This window comes from Antennarius striatus, chromosome 19, assembly GCF_040054535.1.
Source record: "Antennarius striatus isolate MH-2024 chromosome 19, ASM4005453v1, whole genome shotgun sequence".
Taxonomy (NCBI): Eukaryota; Metazoa; Chordata; class Actinopteri; order Lophiiformes; family Antennariidae; genus Antennarius; species Antennarius striatus.
This window is the reverse complement of record NC_090794.1, coordinates 9,267,511-9,281,133: the sequence shown is the minus strand read 5'-3', so window position 1 is coordinate 9,281,133 and position 13,623 is coordinate 9,267,511. Positions and strand designations below refer to the sequence as shown.

The 13,623-nt window shown below is 41.1% G+C and overlaps 1 protein-coding gene across 3 annotated transcripts in view; it reads left to right on the top strand.

The window, feature by feature from the left end:
* The window catches only part of LOC137613114 (kelch-like protein 29), a 196,872-nt gene that overhangs the window by 61,770 nt on the left and 121,479 nt on the right, over nt 1-13,623 (top strand). For all 3 annotated transcript variants that reach the window (XM_068341998.1, XM_068341996.1, XM_068341997.1), the window contains one exon: nt 8,009-8,320. In XM_068341998.1, the coding sequence (XP_068198099.1) occupies nt 8,048-8,320 (273 nt within the window). In that variant the 5' untranslated portion in view covers nt 8,009-8,047. The remainder of the gene's footprint in view (nt 1-8,008; nt 8,321-13,623) is intronic.

Sequence of the window (13,623 nt, the reverse complement as noted above, 5' to 3'; positions counted from 1 at the left end):
ACAGTAGAAAAAAAGCATTCAGAGATGCTGGATGGGAAAGTGTGCACACTAGCCCCAGGGTTTTCTCCGCCTTAATGTCTTGCCGTTGTGATAATGTGGCGTTTTGTTGAAAGTCAGTGTTTTAATTAACTTAGAAGCAGCGTGTGGTGGTGGAGTTAGTGGTGCCTTTCTGTTCCTCGGGCTAATCACATGCTGACAACCAAACGCTGTTGGGGTGTTATGAACTTGATCACCACAATATTTCTTAACGCAGCGGTCATTTCTGTTTGCGTGCAAGTTAGTGTGAGCCAACGTTCACGGACAAAAGTGATGACGAGCTCAAGTTGTGTACATCACACAAAAAATCCAAACACAGAACTGGTGCTTAAACTACAGGAATAAACTGGCTTGGAAACTCTTGCATCATGTTGTATTCCCTGCTAAAACACACATGCACTTTGGGAGGAACGTTTACTTATTAATGCTCCAATCTGCTGATGCTCGCTGAAAGAAATCTGTCAGCAGTAAAGGCGCATGTAATATTTCTTAATCATAGAAAAAATAGTTCTTGACCCCAGCCTCTTTTTATGTATCCTCCCTCTGTCCACCCAATTCAGCATAGCCTTACTTTCCACTTTGAATGATCTGGTCTTCGTTTGTAAGCATTATGAAAGAGAAAATGATCTGCAAGTGTCTGTCTCCTGCAGTATGAGGCAGTGCGCTCTCGTCAGCCACCTCTGTTTCATCCATCAAATGTCAGATTAATGTACAAAGTGCCATCTCTCGCTATCTTACCTAAAACCCCAGTGGAAATCCTAATAGGCAGATGAGATAAAGAGGTGTATTCAGATTGGTGCTAGATCTGCTCAGAATAAGTGCTTGCTACCCTGGGGTTCAGGGTTATTTGCATGTCAAATTGTTCTCCGTCGCCATAGCTGTTTAAATAAAATCAGCCTTTATGCCTATAATAATCTGCTAAAACAGGAACTTAAGTGTGAGCAGCGTCTTAGGTGGTGGGCTCTGTTTTGAGGCGTCCTACGTTTTTATGATACACTGCTCGACTGTGTTGTGTTTGTGGATTCCACTCAGACCACTAATGGAGTGTACGAATTGCAGCAAAGTGCTAATTCCCCTCAAACCAGTGGGATTAATTGAACCCATTAATGCCAAGTATCAGTCTCAGCAATGGGCTTGTTGGTTGCGATGCCAGCAGGTAGCTCCATTCATCTCAGCTTTATTTCCTTGATGATGGCCCTTTCTCTTCATCTCTACAACCCCCACATCTCTCATAGACACACACACACAGAAACGTGCGCACACACACACACACACACACACCACGTCTGAGTTCAAGAGATAGACACCCTCCATTTTTCTTTTCCTGTGTTCATCTCTGCTGTTCTTTTGTTTCTTGCCTTCTTCTGGAGCATCACTTCATTTTCTCCTACATCACATTCATATGAGAGAAAAATAAAAACATCCATGACAACCTGGTTATTTTCCGGTAGATCAAATAACCTCATCAATCAGCGCTTTCAAAAAGTGTGAAAAGAAAATAGATCGTAAAAATGCTGGAAAGTGAAATATTCATTATTCAAATATTGGCAGTATTGAATTTGCATCATCCATTTTAGAATGTTAAAAGCTGAGCTCACACTACAGGAGTTTAAAGAAACTGTTCTGAATTCTGGTTTCGAGACAAGAATCTCCACATCTTCTTCTCTGGAGTCTCAAACATGCACACGCAACAAGATTCAAAATTAATGGAGCATCACACTCTACAGGATTTCATTAAGATTCTTGTGCCCAAGGGGGCCATGAATGCACCACCTCCTGCTATCCCTGGAGAAGTCGCTGTGTAACATACACAATCGTCTGAAGAAGTTGCAGTAGCGATCGGCCTGCTTTACAGCGAGGAAACAAGAAATCAGGGGTTGGGGAATTGGTTGGAAAGATGCTGTCAATCTGTCAACAGTGGGATGTTAGCTAACATTAGACTTAACGGCTAGACCGTGCGCTGTTGCTTGGTAGCGCTGTCACATGCTCCGGGATGTGTCTTTCATAGGCTGTCGTGATCTTACTCTGAGAGAACTGCCGTGATCAGTCAGATTTTAAATTCTAAAAAATTAAAAATTAAATTCTATAAGAAAATGTCTATAAAACAGTTCGGATGTGTCAGGATGGATCTGCAAATGCTTCGCTCTTTGAGCTAATCTTGGCTGGACCTCAGGACCGACCGAACTTCCAGACCAGCTTCTCCCATTGTTGGGAGAAGTGAAGTCGTGATGATTCTGTGTGAGCCCAGCTGTAAACGTAATTGCCTCCACGGTGCGTTTATGCTAACTTGCATTAGCAAAAAAAAAAAAAAAAGTGCACAGAAAGAGGAGCTGCACCAGCTTTGAGATGCATGTCTTCATCATTTCAGAATGTGTCTTCATCATCATCCAGGATGTCTTCTGTGGACTGAGCTGAGGAGGATAATTTAAAAAGCCTGAGACGGTGGCGCTAGTTGCTAAGGGCTATTCCTGTACCAATAGTCTCTCCCATTATTCAAATATCAGGATGAATACCTCTGTTGTCTGGAGCACCTGTCAGCACATTTCTTGGGCTGATATTGTACTGGTGTGTGTGTGTGTGTGTGTGTGTGTGTGTGTGTGTGTGTGTGTGTGTGAGAGAGAGTCTTTCACAGTTACACTTGTGTGTGTGTCTTCTCCCACAGGACCATTCATTTACAACAATATCTTGTTCCCTTAAAGTTACAGCATGCCTTCATTCCCCACCTCACACCTGCTGATGGACGAATTGATCATTAGCACAGATGAGTGCAGTGTGTGTGTGTGTGTGTGTGTGTGTGTGTGTGTGTGTGTGTGTGTGTGTGTGTGTGTGTGTGTGTGTGTGTGTTGTGAAAGCTTTCTGCCACTGGGTCAATAGTAGTAAACACTGCCACAGATTGGAAATGGAGCCATCCTCTTGGGGAGTATCTGTGGCAGTTGAAAAGGCTGGGGGGTATTGAACGAAGGGCAGAATGTACCAGCAAAGCAAACATCACACCCCAGAACAGAAGTTTGACACACAACCCTACCCCACCTTGATCCCATCCTTAGCACCCTTCTCACTTTTCATCCGCTAACACACACGTACACACATTCTTGCCTGTTATTATAGCTCATCTCTACACACACACACACACACACACACACACACACACACACACACACACACACACACACACACACACACACACACACACACACACACACACACACACACACACACACACACACACACACACACACACACACACTGTCTTGCTGTTTCTCTGTCGCTGCCATGTTCTGTCCATCTGTTACACTCCCTCTTTCCACACGTCAATCTGCAGCTCGCTTTCAATCCCCACGTGCCTTTGTTAATGCAGCTCTGTCACACATACACACCCGGCATGCTGCCTGCTGCCTCCGAGTGACAGATGCTGTTCTTCGGGGTGTTTGTTTCACATTTCCACCTGTCAGACAACTTTTATTTTGGCTAATCACTCCGCTGACGCTTGGGAACTGAAGTCATCAAATACCCCTGATGTGTTCCGCATGGACTGACAGCCCGCTTGTGAATATGCGGGACATTGCCATGGTGATAGTAATGAGGTTGTGATGATGTCAGCTACAATTGGCCTTGCTCGAACACACATGCACACACAATCTCACTTGAACTCACTTGTGTGCACGTGCGTGTGGGGTGTCATGCAAGTGGGTGGTGATTCTGACACATCAGTGGCGTTAGAAAGCTTTTTTGTTTTTCAAGCGTGATTCTACATTGCAGATCCTCCATGATGCGCGCGCACACACACACACACACACACACACACACACACACACACACACACACACACACACTCTGCCTTATCTACAATTGGTTGTTTTTAGCTCATGACATGACTGACAACACAATGGACACGCCTGTCAATCAGCTCATTAGGTCTGATTGCTGACGCGGTGTTTCTCACTTTCGAGCGCTGAAAACCAGATTCTTTTTGTTCCAACAAGGCCTTGCGAAGGATTAGCGATTTAAAACGTTTATTTAGATTTTCATCTTACAGCAACGGATTGGCTGTCGTCACTTATTTGAAGTGGGAGGCAGAGTCAGTTATGGAATGTGGCATAGGAAAATCCGATGCATTCAGGTAAGATTTTTAACATGCTGACAGGATTGCGGGAGCTGAGGAGCCTCATTAATTGCCTTGAAGTATAAATGAAATGCCATCATTACTATATTTTCAAACTGAAAAGGCTCTCAAGAAGCTCAACATGAAAGGCTCCTCTCATATCTCGCCTGAATAACCATTGTTGTGCACAGGGTTGACAGTGACTTCATTGGATGTGAAAGAAAATTGGCAAATCTTTATTGGCACCTTCTCCCTGGAGCATCGCATACACGGCGCAAACTGCCATCATAGATGTGATGTATTTAAGTTTTTATCTGGTCTGGCAGAGTCCACAGGTGTGTTGGACTCTGCCAGACCAATCCCTCAGCCTTGAGGTGTTACAAGATCGTACACTGAATCACAAAGCATGCACACACAGACTTTAAAAACAGCGCAGAAATACAATCTAGCAGTTTAAATCCTTGTTCACCAATGATGTGGTGGAATGTGGTGGAACTGGTCTCAGTGGCTCTAGTTTTGCAGGGACCGGTTTACAGGCTCTGGGTGCAGTTTTCATCTTGATGTACACAGTGCAACAATTACAGGATGGTGCACATATTGGAAGGTAGTCCAAACAATCTAATTGCCACTTGGGTATATGTGATGTGATTGAATCTGATATGTTTAATATGAAAGCCTCTTCTCCAGTAGAACTGTTGAAACAGCCCGCAGTTTCTCTCAGCATCAACAGAAGTAGATGTATCCTGACAACTCGTGATTAAAGCATGGCATGATAACAATCTGAATGGAAATCCTATCTTGATACATTTTTCTTGAATCTTCATGTACATAAAAAAGCTACAAAATTTCCTGTTGTGATGATATAAATAATTCTGACTAAAAGCAGAAAGAGGTCCAGCTGTGATTTAACATTTAACACTATACATTACACACAATATTAAATTAAAACAGATTTATTCCGAAATATGTACTGTAATGTAAAAAAAACTCACACACATAAAAAAGTTGTATATACTCCCACCAAAGGATGACTAGACTGTAGGGTTATCATTTTCAGTCCATGTGTGACAGAATATTGTTTCTCCATATTTCTTTAAAAAAAATGCTCAGATTTAAATTACATTTCACACATACTTTGCAGAAGCCCTGCAATTATGCAACACATAATTGGTTTCTCCAGTTTGCTAATTTTAACATTTATAACTGAGGTCAGGTTGATGTAATTCTGTCATTACTCTGTGAGAATGGAGGTTAGAATCTATCCACATCAGCAAAAAATAGTTATTCCAGCCATGGGTTCATCTTTATCCTTGGACACATTTTTTTTCACTTTTCAGTTACTAACAATATGAAGCACATTTCCACATCATGAAGACTTTATCCAAATTGAGACCATTAAAAGTCTATATAAAATACAGTGCGCATTCGTGCATCAACGCTCGTGACTTCACCTAATCACAGATTTTTTGTTGGCAGTCACGTGATACCGTACGCGCATTCTATTTGCTGGCGGCATCCGACAAAATAGTTTGTCGCTGTATCGTGGAATTCATTAAATGCGTGTGGTTCCTGGAGAGCATTAACCACGAGGAACGAGGGCGCACTGTATTCGTTATTGGCACAAGACGACAAGACTTAATTTCCTGCTGAAACATCCCTTTTCACCTTTCACACTAGTTGTAGTTCCATATCCTCATAATAATATAATATTTAAAACCAATAAATAATGGGCTTATAATGATAGAATGTGTAGTAGATTAGAAAACAGCAAAAATACCTATTTTAACATTCATATAAATATCTTGGGTAATACAATTTTCATATTCAGAATGCACCAGATGGTATGACCAAAACAAAACTGTGAATCTACCCTTTCATAAGATATGTGCACATCCTTTACAAATTCATTAATCCCCACTAGCTTTGATCTATGGTCTGAGATATATTCTATCATGAGATATTTTGCACATATTTCAGGAACTGGATAAAATAGAAAGACGAAACAAGAAAAAGAAAAAAAACTAGAAATTACAAAAAAAAAATAGACTTATAGCTGCTGATGGCTGAAGTGAAAAGGCTTTACTTTTCATAGGTGGAGGCCAGTGACACCTCTTTCATGCAGTCTATGGTCATGTTCTCACGATATCTGAATTGGTGAAATAAAATAAGTAGCATGGATTTGTGAATTCAAAATACTCCCTCCCCTCCAATTGTGACCATTGCGAGATATCCCTCTTTTCCTCTCCTGTTTTTCTGGATAGGAGTTTTCGTCTCTCCTAGTTCTCGGCTGAGGTCTGGAGCTTGAGCGATAAGAGAATATTAGCTTGGCACTAAGTGGGCCATTGTTTCACTGGACATGCACCTTTTTACTGTTTCGTATTTTTTAACAGATAATACAGGCTTATTGTAATGTAGTATTTGAGGTTATTAAAGAGGTTTGCTGCAGAGAGGGAGGAAAGGTTATTGTGGAACAAATTAGAAAGAGATGATGGGAGTGTTTTTCCTCTGCTTTTAGTTGCTCTCTCTGGCTCTATTGCTGTGTTTCCACTTCAGCATTTGCAGAGAGCAGAACTTGTCTGAGTTATACTAAATAAACAAATGAAAAGAGGAAGAGCACAAAAAATAAAAAGGGGTCTAAACAAAGAAATGATGTTATAGTGGGTAAATGAATGGATGATATCAGCTGTCAGAGACACAGAGGGGCCAGCGCTCCCACCACAGGCTGTATTTGTTCATCACTTGAATGAAAGCTTTTTTTTTTTTTCTTTTTAAACTTTCTCATTTTCAACATGCTTTTACAAAGTGTCACATGACAAAACTGGAGTTTTGAAACATTAAAACACTGCTAAAACACATTGCTTGCGTCGTACATGCTGCTTTTGTGCGCGTGCACATTCACACACACACACACACACACACACACACACACACACACACACACACACACACACACACACACACAGGCACGCGGAGAAGCTGGCATTTCAAGGTGTTCTCTCCTCTTTGAGGGAAGAGGCAGCGTGACAGACCCCAGTGTGCAGAATAAAGACCCATCAGCTGCTGTCATTCTCCTTACAGACCAGGGGATTTTGCATGGAGCTTGGTGAACCCGTTTTTGAGGTTGTTATTTATTTATTTTATCTGTTATCAAGTGCTGGGGAAGCATACCATGTCTTTGGTGAGGAGGAGTACAATGTGTTACAATCCCCTCAGTGATGGATTTGTGTACTCCTGTACAGCTTTGATTTGCTATAGTGTATAGAGTCGTATGCCACTTACGCAACATGGTGGCACCATACCTCATACTGATGTAACTCCCAACTCTCTCGCTCACCCCGTTTTGCTGCTGTGCTGGAAAAAGGGAGAACCCTCAAATAGACTTACATGATAATTTGATTGAATTTAGTAGCCATTAGATGGGTGAGATGGACTGTAACTGTGGGGAATTAATCTATTCACATGAGCGAGTTTCAACCGCGAGGTCGTGACACAGCTGCTCCAACCCGAACTTGTGAAAGTGTACCTGGTTTTGTTTAGCTTGAAACCGAATTGTTTTAATCTCAGCCAACAAATCTTGCTCCGTATGCTGCTGGCACTGATGGCGTTTTTTATGGACCTGCTTTGCGGTGCTCATTTCTCTGCCTCTTGTTGCAGCCCTCGTTAATGACTGGGAGAATAAGAATTAGAGGCAGACAATGAGGCGCAGTATGTCCATGTCAGTCAGGTGTATTAGGAGCAGATGCTATGAGCATTTACACCTACACGTCAACATGTGTTCCCCCAGAATCATTTGAAATCTCTCTCTTTATTTCTCAGCCAGTCAGTGCATTTTTCCATCTGACCTTTAACCATGTTTTCTGTTTCCTGCAGGCCAACCCCTGTCGTTCCCTCTGAAAGGAAGAGGAAGTGATGTCACGCCACCACCACCGCTTTGAGAGGGACTACCGGGGACCCTGGGAGCGCAGAGACATCCGTCCATCTGGCCTTCACAATGGAGGAGCCAATCATAGCTGTGCCTCTGCGGTTGTAAATGGCAACAACCGTCCGGGGCTCCTTCCCCTACCAGTCATTCCTTCCCTTCTCCCCACCCCGGTCTCAGTTGCTGTGACAACGTCAAGCAGTGACATAGTGATCAAGCGAGGCATCACGGCAGCAGGATCAGTGACTCCGGTGTCGGCCAAGGTAAGAGGCCGTCTAAAGGATTCTACCACACCTGTTTCCCCCTGACCCGATTGACCTCTGGCTGTTTCCTCCAGCTGCTGCCAAGTCTCTTTCTAGCCTTTGTCTCTCCCCGTGTCAACATTTTTTGTTTTTGAAGATTGCCCAACCGGACATAATCTCTAGTTTTCCTCATGTTTTTCAAACTTTCCATCTTCCTTCTGTCTTGCTGTCTTCCAGTTATTCTTCCTTGCTTTCTTCAAATGTTCCTGCACTATCGAGCTCACTGGCATGCCAGTCTTCATGCTTCAACTGTCTCAGCTCTCCAAGCTTCTCTCTCTCTCTCTATCCTCTCTCTCTCTCTCTCTCTCTCTCTCTCTCTCTCTCTCTCTCTCTCTCTCTCTCCCCCCCCCCCCGCCCTTATCCCACACTCCAGTTCTGCAGCTCTCTCTGCACTCTCTCGGGCCAGAGCGTCATTCTTGCCAAACCATTTTCATTCCATCTTCATTTTCTCTCTCTGCCAAGTGGCAGGCTTCTACTGCCTTTCCCTCCTCGGTAATTTTTTTTCTTTCATTATATAAAAGACCTTTGAAAGTAGCTCGGATGGGTGCCGCTGTCGTAAGTGATAGTTAGAGCTGGTACTTTTCTTCATAAGTAAACAAACACAAAATCATCACATTATTAGACAACCCTGGTTCCTTTCCATCCCTTATTCAATGAAACACTGTACAAAGACATGATGTTGTACATTCAACATCAAAAACTTGTTTTTTACAGGCAATGTTTGTTTTTTTAAACAAACATTCTGAATTAATTATTAATTAATGATTCTGAGAAACTCATTCCAAAGAAACTTTCACATGGACATGTTTACCAGGATGTTACATAATAATTTATTTACAATTACACAAATAACAATTTAGAAACTTGGGACAGTTGGATATTGAAAGTGATCTTCAATCCTATTCCATTCCCCTGATACACAAATTCAAGTTCTCAGCAGTTGTTAACTAGTTTGTTCTTCATAATTTTATCTGGTCGAAAGGTCTGGACTGCAGACTATCCAGTTACTAACAGTTTATCATGAAGCTACACCATTGTATATCATACTAAGTGTGGCTTGACATTATCTTATCGGAGAAAACTGGAACATTCTGTTAAGAAAAGAAACAAGGCAGTCACAGACTGCAACATCCTGCCTGAAAGTAGTACCTGACTAGTGCACATCTTTGAACTTTCAGGGTAAGTCAAAGCTATGCCACTAGCTTTGACCATACATCAAGCTAGTGCATAGGTAGATCAAAGCACTAGCTTTGATCTGTGGTCTTATTCACATTAACCTCCCTCGTCTTTGTATCTTATCCGGTTCCTGATTGTATTAAATTTGAAATTTGACCTTGACCTAGATTTCTCAAGGACAAGGTCATCTCATTTTCATCCCCTTTGCTTCCTGAGTAATGTGCTTTTTGTTTCATCTTTCTATCTGCAACGATTGCGAAGATATTTGGTGGACAAACGAATGAACGGACAACCACTGACAATTACAGTACAATACATCACCGCTTTGAAGCCAGTTGTAACAACAGGTGGAACAGTATATTGTATGACAGATGTACAAGTTACCCATGCCATGGATGCTAACACACCACTCCCCGTACCATCACAGGTTCTGGCTTTTGAACTTTGCAGTTGGAGCTTTTTCTTTTTAATCTGAAATCTGTCACATTCGTGTTTTAATAAAGCAAGTTGAAATGTGGAACTAGTATAAATGCAGCAACAATCTGTGTTTACTTTGTCAGACATGTCCCTGAACTCATTCAATAATACATGCTCATCGTATACAATCAAGTTTTATTGGTTTGCTGCTTGACGGATCAGAGATCCTATCCTATCCTATCCTATCCTATCCAACATTGTTTCTTGGTTTTGATCCTCACAAGTGGTGCTCGTGCATGTGAATAACTGAGCTTTTATTTTTGACGCAACAAACACTGTAATAGAAAAATGTAGCATATTCACACTTCGTCAGTAATCTGGAGATGACTGCCTGACTGACTATTCCTTATTTTAATTGTTTATGCCATGTTTAAGAGCTTGTAGAGTAAACTGCAGTTGGTAAATATCTGAATGGCACAGCCGTGAGCTCTACTTTTTATGCATATAATCCAGCCCTTCATCTAGGGATTTGTTCTCTAGCTGGCTGTCAGCAGCATGTGAAGAAAAGGCCTTTTACCAAAAGGAGTCAGGGATTTCAACTTCTCCCTTGTCTCTGCTTCCATGTGTACTGTTCATATCTGCTCAACACTTCTGATCACTATCAGATCATTTTCTTTAATTGGAAATTCAGCAGCTCCATTCGAGCTTTTTTTCCCCCCTTCACCCCAGGCTTCTGGGACTGCACTCTAAGAACAGTGGTAAACAATACACTGGTAATTTAGCCCATAAATGCACATCATTAGATACCCCTCTGAATGCATCCGCCACAGAGAAAGTAAATCTGCTCTGGCACTGTGTCGACCCTTCCTTTTGTGTGGCTGAATAATTACATACGTCCCTACAAAGTCTTGCCAACTCCCACCATAGCCATTGTCATCATTCAATAGCTGCCACAGCAATTAGGTACATTACCTTACTCGGTGAATGCGCATTTTTGTAAAGGTAGAATATATGTGGGAATCTGTGTGCTTATATGCACCACATATAATCTAGACCTTTACCCAAATGCCTCTTTGTCATCTTTGTTCAGGGTTTTACCTTTCTGCTTCTCTGTCCAATGACAGCCCTTTGTGAGGTATGCCATGGAGACCACCACCATGTAGAAAGGGACACGCCCATCACACACATCTTTGATGATGGCCTAAAAAGAGGTGCAGAAGCTTAAAAACCTTGCCAATACCACAAGAGCCTGTCTTTCTATCTTCATCCTGGCTGTCTTCTGTTCTCACTTGCTCTCTCTCTCTCTTTCTGTCATCTTTCTGTCATCTGTGATCAAAGCTGTCGGGGGTCACTAAAAGTTTGATGGATGGATGCACCTCTCTCTCTCCATGGTCCCTGCATCTCTGCTGTGTCCATGGCTACACTAAAAAGCTGACAGACAGTTATTGATCTCCACTGTTTGGAGACTTGCTCTTTATAAACTTGACGGCCCAATCGGGGACATAGTCCAATAGCTGGATCTGTTCAGGAGTGTGTGTGTGTGTGTGTGTGTGTGTGTGTGTGTGTGTGTGTGTGTGTGTGTGTGTGTGTGTGTGTGTGCGTGCGTGCGTGCGTGCGTGTGTGTGTGTTTTGCATGTGTGTGTGAGTGCTTCCCCTACATAAAAGTCTTTTTCATTCATGAATATTTTGTCATAGGACTGTTTTATATTCTTTGGGTGCTTTAGTTTCAAACTAAAAGAGAAACAGTTACGTGGTTGCCATCATGATGCTGTGTGTGCACGGGCACGCGCATGTGCATAGTTGTGCAAATGCATGGATGTGTGTAGGACAAGTGCTGTGAATTGAAAAGTACCATCTGGTCATATTGGCCATCCTGATTGAAAGCCAACCACATGGAACAGTGGACCATCGTTAATTTTGAGCGTATAGCTTTAAGTTGTTATCCTCTGCCAGCCAATTAATTAATTTTATGTATATTTGTGATGTTGTCATGGAAGTATAGTCACAAGACATATTAATTCCACTTTATTAGTGAACACAACTATTTATATCTCCTCATAAACAGAATTTGTATGTCAGTACAAGTCCACTCTCATTTTCCTTGCTATACTCTGTTTTGCAGAGCATCACCTCAAAATATCAGTTTCACTCAGTGCACTTAGTCATAATTTAATAGACTATTTTTAATGAAAGTGTCTCTGAAATAATAACTTACTGAATTTATAAATAAATCAGTTTGCCAGTAAATATTAAAATGTTGCAGCAAAGGAAATCTTTAAGGTTTAGAAGAAATACCTATAGAGAATAACCTGACATGTCACCATGATGTGTTTTTCACACTTCTACCTATCTGGCTGTTTCTATTAATTAAAAGCATAAAGAGATGTGACTGCAACAGCTTAAAATTCACCTCTTCACACCTATGCCATTCATATATGGTGTTCATAGGATGATTATAATTAAAACCAACCTTCAGACACCTTTTGAATTGTGGGAATGCTCTTACCGCTTTGCTGAAATTGCAGATAGCTAAAGTGTCATCTGTGGAGATACATGTCAACACAAAATGACTTTTCACCAGCAAAATGTTGGAGAAAGCATGGTTGGGTTCACTTTGAATAATTCAAACAATGACCATGGCTTTCACTCAGTGTTGCTGAGGATTTTGCAGTTTTTAAAAATTATCATGTAATATTTCTCTGAATGTATCTTCACCCCACAGACGGCTCACTGAATCACATGGACTGTTTTCCATGATTTAATCCTTTAAAATGTGATTTTTAATCCGTCTTCCCTTGATGCTCAGTAGCGTGAGTACTGGAATTTCTTTACCAGCCTTGAACACAATGCAGGTGCCACATTTTAAATATAAGAACAATGACATTTCAGTCTCAGGAATACCATTAACTAAGGCTGTCAAAAGCAGTACCACCAGTTTTTCAACAGAATTTGATGAAATGACATAATATCCACTCTTGATTCTATTGAAAATCCTGAAACTATTAATATCAGAGAATGAGAACCCAAAGGTTGTATCGTATTTTCATGGTGTGAACTTCATTGCAAAAAGTGTATGTGCATTGTTAGTTACAATTACCAAAAATATTGTTTGTGTGTGTGTGTGTGTGTGTGTGTGTGTGTGTCTACAATTTTAATTTATCACTCCAAAGAAGTATTAAGTTTAAAATCCCGGTTTCATGACAGCTTAATATCTTCCCTCGGTGTTGCAGTGTTTTTGTTTTTGGGAATGTGTTGATCGTTTATTTTGTTGTTTTTTTTTATTCACAAAAGATCAATTAAAGTGTTCAAAGTCTAGAGAGTAAAATTTGTATTCCTTTCTTCCTGTAACCACCTTATTGGTTGCATGATGCTGCCAACAATTTCTTATCATATAATTGTTGAAGTATGGTGCAAAAGTTCATTTCATTTTTATAAGATGTTGAATGTATTCCTATTTAAGGGCAGAATAAAAAATGTGTGAAATTCATTGTTTTTGAGAATTAGCTGGTGCATTTATGATCATAATTTTATGTCACAATAAAACTGTGTACACCAGTGGTTCTTAACCTTGTTGGAGGTACAGAACCCTGCTGGTTTCATATGCTCACTCACCGAACCCTTCTTAAGTTAAAAAATTAAAATTAAAAGGTTTTTTCAAATTTAAGACATAA